This window comes from Arvicanthis niloticus, chromosome X (genome assembly GCF_011762505.2).
Source record: "Arvicanthis niloticus isolate mArvNil1 chromosome X, mArvNil1.pat.X, whole genome shotgun sequence".
Lineage (NCBI taxonomy): Eukaryota > Metazoa > Chordata > Mammalia > Rodentia > Muridae > Arvicanthis > Arvicanthis niloticus.
Window position 1 is genome coordinate 127,866,607 of NC_047679.1, and position 6,214 is coordinate 127,872,820.

At 48.7% G+C, this 6,214-nt stretch overlaps 1 protein-coding gene across 1 annotated transcript; it reads right to left on the reverse strand.

Annotated features, from left to right (window-relative positions):
• Window positions 1-401: 401 nt before the first annotated feature.
• Window positions 402-5,210, reverse strand: Pnma5 (PNMA family member 5). The gene is given in 5 exon segments (XM_034484837.2): window positions 402-2,113; window positions 2,116-3,598; window positions 3,728-3,786; window positions 3,995-4,122; window positions 5,133-5,210. Coding segments are annotated over 2 exon segments (1,854 nt in total). The 5' UTR covers window positions 3,506-3,598; window positions 3,728-3,786; window positions 3,995-4,122; window positions 5,133-5,210; the 3' UTR covers window positions 402-1,649.
• Between the last annotated feature and the right edge of the window lie 1,004 nt (window positions 5,211-6,214).

Consider the following 6,214-nt stretch of genomic DNA (forward strand, 5'->3'; position numbering starts at 1 on the left):
AAGCTACCAGTCAGGGGGTAGATTGATCAGTGTGGGTGGAATAACACCATGCTCTGAGCTACGCATGACATCTATAGGGGTATCTTTTCATATCTGTCAATCTATCAAATAGATGCCCTGTGGTCTCTACAAGTACAGTTCTGTACCAGAAATCCTGGGGCCTGCCTTCTATACTGCATCCTCCCTTCATCACATAGCCCCTTTATTCTTGTTTGTGCCAAATGCCCTAGAAAGATAACTATTGTGCCCCATACCCACTGGCTACCAGTAGCCTAGTTCCTTCCCACCCAGGAGACCACTATAGCCCCTCATGGTCTCTGACATGCATATATGCCACTGTCAACATAGCCACCGCTGCTGCCCTCCAACTCACTCTCAGCAGAGGCAGAACATAGCTGGAACATTCATGAAATTTATTCAACAAAAATTGTATTAAAACCATTAAAACATAACAGAAACTTTGAGTGGTCACTAGAAGCCATAGGTACTACCCACACAGGGGCCTTCTGTTATCTCAAGAGATCACCCACTACAGTATAGTCCTGCCTTATAGCATACAGAAACCAGGCACAGGTAATTGGTGGGAACATAGCTTGTAACACCCCACCAACCCTACAAAGTAAAATCACAGTAATAACAAAAGTGGAACATCATAAACAGTCCCAAGTTGAAGTCATCAGCCTTGGCAACATCCATGGTTCCAGGACTGGGCTCGGGAACTCTGGGGAGCACCTGATCAGGTTAAAACACACACATCTGCAGGAGAACAAGCAGCAGGCAGCTGGCCTAGATGTACATCAGGAAAGCTGTTCAGAACACCAGGTAGGTGGGAGAGCAGCTAGCATAGCCTAGGCTGGTGCAGAAGCTCACAGCATGTGCCAGGGTGTAGAGGTGTCTGACCAGGTAGCCAGAGCCTCCAGTTGCCCTTGTTAACACACACCTCACTCACAGCTTTGTACAGGAGCAGCTGATGGTGGGTAAGCATGCGAGGGGGGAAGGGACTCACTGGACAGCTGGGTCACTATGAGGTTAACAGATAAGGATGCAAGCAAGGTTCCAGAGCAGGGGCTAGCCTGCCTCTGGACAGCAATGGGAAGGGGAAGGGGCATCCGTGTTGGGAGAGCCAGGCAGTTGGCAGAACCCTTGAGATGGCCTTTTCTGTGGCATCCACCTGTTTGGTATGGTTGGCAGATGGAGGATGGCACCTCAGCAATGCTGTCAGGCCACCTTCCCAGGTCGGCAGGGTTTGGGGCCGGCCTTGGCAGCTGCCTGGCAGTTATATTCACCCAGCTCTCCCTGCTTACTCTCTGGAATTCTCCAGCAGCCCTGGACAAAAGAGAGCAGAACAAACTCTGCCCCCCTCTCCTCCCCCTCAACACACACAGAGTCCTCCTCCTGCTGCTCTTCCACTTCCTGTTTGTTCACACAAAACCTGCCCTGCACACTCCCAAGCTCTCAGGCCAGCTGAGGGCATTAACCCTGTGGTGCCATGTGCCCCAACCTGGGGCTCTTCTTGGGCATTGGGGTCCTGTCAGGGTGCCAAGAAGGAAACTGCCTTGTGTTGGCACTGGCCTCCCAGGTCCTTTGGGTCCAGAGACCTGGGGGTTTCACGGGGGGGAGGGGGGGTGGCGGTGGTGCGTGAGGAGAGTTCACTCACGAAAGGACTCAAGGGTGCTGCCCTCATGGGGCTCCCCTAGAGCAGTGTAGATGATCCTGAAGACAGGCTGGATCCTGCGGCCTCCTCTCCTGGGTACTGCCTTTCTACCTAGCTGCACTTGATCCCAGGCACTGGTGTCCTCTGCACAAGACAACCCTGTGGCAGGCTCTTCCACACCCTGTGCTGCTTCAGTGCCAGTGGGCATCCTTAGCTCAGAGCACCCAGCCTCACCATCTTGTGACCCATTAGTATCCCAATGGGAGTCTGGATCGCCCTGTAGTCTGGTTTTAATATTAGCTCCCCATTTCTGTCTTTGACACTCCCCATGGACCTGCCATCTGGGGGTCACTGAGCTACATGGAACTTGTTCTTGCTTTTTAGAATCATTTCTAGCTAGTAAGAAGTTGGGTGCCTTACCCTGGCCCTGTTGCCCTTCTGCAACAGTCGTGTCCCCTGTCCTTTGTCTGGGCTGCCCTATAATTTTGTCAAAGTATCTCTGTTGCCTGCAAGAGGAAGGAATTCCTGGATGTCCTGAGCCTATATTTCCTTGGGGTTGGGATGGCTCATAGCCCAAGCCCCTCTCTCGTTTCCCAATTCCTGTGCTGTAACACAGGGTTTCTGCTCATCGGGTTCATTTTCAGCCCAGAAACCTGATTCCCTCATATGTCCCTCTTCCCCAGCACTGTGCCTCCATAGCAGCCGCCTCCGTTTCACTGATGTGATCTCCTCTCCTATGGTCTGGGTGCTGATCTCCCTAAAATACTCTGCCTGGGTGACAACTTGATCTGCTGCCTCACATGTTCTGTTTTCCTTTTCTGCCTGACTCGGCTCCTTCACTACCACAGTGGCTTCCCACTCTTCTTCTTCTCGAGTGAGTTTCATTAATTCCAGAAAAGTAGGTGGACATCCTTGCTGATCTAAGAGGGATAGCTTTCCCCGAAGGCCAGTGGTCATGGAGACCCGAGATAAGATATGCTTGAGACGAATTGAATCTGCACTGTGTGTTGACAATGGGCTCTGCTGCATGGCTTTCTGCAGCAAGGGCTCTAAACGTAACAAGTAATCAGATATCTTCTCTGCAGGTTTCTGAGAAGACTGAAGGAACTTGAACTGTAAGGCCTTATAGTCCTCTTTATTCCCATAGATGTGCTTTAGGGCTTTCAGGCACTGCTTCACTGTTAGGGAGTCATTGCTAGCCCACAGTGCCTGCATGACTGACAGGGCAGAGCCACGCAGACTCTCTAGAAGGCACTGCTTCTTCTCACTCTCAGACACCTGCCATAACTGCATCAGCTCAGTAACCTCCTCTAACCAGGTTTCAAAGGTTTCTTCTCCTGGGCCTGGAAAGGGACTGCCAGAAAACACTTTCAGTTTTCGGTAACATGTGCTATTATTGCACAAAGGCTTCAAGCCTTTTAGTTTGTCTTGGTCTAAATTCCTTAACTCCATTCTCTCTGTAGGGACAGTGCTAAACCCGAGGGCTTTAGCCACATCTACCATTCTCCGTCCTTCATCTCTCAGAAAGTATATCAACTTATTGATAAACTCATCATCTGGGCTACGGGGTTTGACAACTACTTCCCAAGCCCCACCTTCTGCTGGTATATGAGTAGGCATCATAGTGTAATCAACAACTTCAGTAAGTTCAATTAAGACTGCCTTAGCTTCATCTTCCCTCCTAAACATCCTGCCTATCACCTTGTGTGCACACAAGGGAGGTAAGCCTTCTTTCAGAGCATCCTTTATCTCAGCTTCAGTGCACTGCATGGGGATGCCCACAATGAGAACAGCCTTCTTGGGGTCCAGATCCATCCCCTTACACCAGTCATCTAATAGAGCCACAGCCATTTTCCCTCCCTCTATGGGCAGACCTAAAACTAGGACTCAAATATTCTAAACCAATGCCATGTAGAAAGGCAGTGATGTCCTGGTTTCCACAACCTGAAATGCAAATGAAGTTAAGATGTTACTTAATGATTCCCATCATATTTCTTCCTCCCAGGCATTCAGTCTTGTGCAACCACAGAAAGCTCCCCAAACCTAACTGAAACCTAACTGAACCCTGCTGACCTCCAGTTGCAGCAATCTCCTTGCAAGTCCAGGGACGTTACTGTGTATTCTGCAATTACCTGTGGGGAAAATGCCAATGTCAGGAGGCAAAGACCAATGCCTGAGGGCACTGGAAAAGACCCAGTGGAGGAAAGGCAAAAAAAGACAGAAAGTAAACAGACAACATTAAGTATGGCCCTACTTTGCAGTCTGTGAATCTTGGCAGGAAACTGGCAGTTCACCAGCGCTTTGCTACAGTTAGAGGTTACTTCCAAAATAGATGCTCACCCTGCTGTTTTCTGTGGAGTGTCCCACTAAAGTGTGGATACGATGACTTTCCTGGCACTGATGCTTGATCCTGGAAGTCTTCTGGCTCTATCCAGACAGGTGGTGCAGGAGTGCTGGTTCCCACTGATCTGTTCAAGGCAAGGCAGAGGAATATTTAGTATGGTCTGTCCTGAATGTCCTTGCCCATGCAGGCTGTGCTAATTCTGAGTCTGTTCAAGAATCTAAAGACAGCCCCTTGCCTAGTAAGGTAGAGCACAACTTTAATCCCTGCACTTGAAGTAGGCTGAGGCTGATCTGTCAGTTTTGAAACCTAAGCTGGAGGTTGCCACTTTGTAAGACCTTTAAAAAAATGTTCCTTGCAAGAATTTGAGCAACTTCTCCAAGAGAGGGAGCTTCTGAGACAGACTCCACTGACCCCACCCACCACGAAGTGTCCCTCCTATTTCCAGAACCTGCTGCCATCCAGCTCCATCCTGGTCCCTGAAACCTGCCAGCTGTCCCAAGCACTGACTGTTCGAGTGCCATTTTAGACCACCCACATCTATCTCAGTTCCAGCTCTGAACAAGACACAGACCAATCCAGGTTCCAGTAACTTCTCAACTGTCCCAAGTGTCACCCCTTCCCAGTTCCAGCAAGTTCCCAGACTTCTGCAGCCATCTCTTAGTCTCTGCTCTGGACCAGGCCAGCCCTTTCAACTTATACCTTTGAAGTTATGTCTCCAGGTCCCATGCCATCCATGTCTCACCACCACATCCTAGCGACAATCTAAAGTCGCTCCTGTTGCCAAATACCTCCTTCATTTAGTCCTAAATTCCCCTACCTTGACCTATTTTAAAACCCAAACAAATACTGGGGATTGGCTGCTCAGGAGACAGGAAGATCACCTGAACCCAGAAATTTGAGCCGAGCCTCTGCAACATAAAAATACTATCTCACAAAGAGAAAACAACCAAAAAACAAATAATCTATTATGCTTCGCAGATATCCTCCATTCCTCATAACCCTTATCTCATATTCCAAAAAAAGAGTTTTACTGAAAGAAAACAGAGGCCATAAAAGTAAAGGACACAAATGGAATAGGTGATGTCTAGAAATGGCAGAAATCCATAGAGTGCCATTGGGAAGGCAGCACGGTACCTGCTGAAGAGGCCTCCAGGCTTGAACTCGAGGAACCGCCGCAACCACAAACGCTTCAAAATGAAATGGGCTCCGAGACTAGAGAACAAAGATCTTATATATATGCTGGTCCCGCCCATGCCCGTGGAGTTGCACACGACCCTTTTGGGGTTGTGCCCTGGTGTCGCCTCCCCTTTCCCTTCCCATTCCCTAATAGGAGAATTCTGTTGCATTAACCAATCCTGTCGGTCCTGGGGGAGGGGCAAGTGGGAGGATCACAGAATTTGAACAGAGGGGCGGAAGGTTTGGACTAAAGTTTCCCATAATAGAGACCACCAAGCATGGCACGTGTCATGCCAGGCCCAGCAGCCATTGGTTCTCCTGTTTCACGGGTCTGTGCCTCATTGGTTACTAGCTGTGACATGGTGGTCATCAGTTACTCTTATTTGTATATTCAAATAGTGAAAGGTGGGTGTAACTGTCTAACTGTACAGGCTGAGCACAAAGTGTGTGTCTGATTCCAAAATATAGGGCCCAGCACAAAATACAAGCCCAGCAAGGACTTCATAAGTTATATATTGCCTGTTTATTCTTTATTAGGTTCTGCTATCGAGCTGGAAGGCCACTATTAAAATTTTCTTGAATTTCTCCAGCGCAAAAAAACTTTTCCAGGTTTACCAAAACATATTTTGATACATATATCAAAAGATTTAATTGTCTGGACTTAGACGCGAGTGTCTGTAATCCTAGCATTCATTCACCAGAAGGCAGAAGGAGGACAAATATGAGTTTCTACTCAGGATACACAGCCAGAACTTGTACATCTTTTTTCTTTTGTTTTTTGGTTTTTTCTTCCTCCCTTCCTTCCTTCCTTGCGTGCTCTCTCTCTCTCTCTCTCTCTCTCTCTCTCTCTCTCTCTCTCTCTCTCTCTCTCTCTCTCTCTCTCACTCTCTCTCTCTCTCTCGCTCTTCCGTGCGCTCTTGCTGTCTCCTGCTCTTGTGCTCTGCCTCTGTCTCTCTTGCTCACTCGCTCCCTTGCTCTCTTGCTTCTCTCTCTCTCTCTCTCTCTCTCTCTCTCTCTCTCTCTCTCTCTCTCTCTCTCTC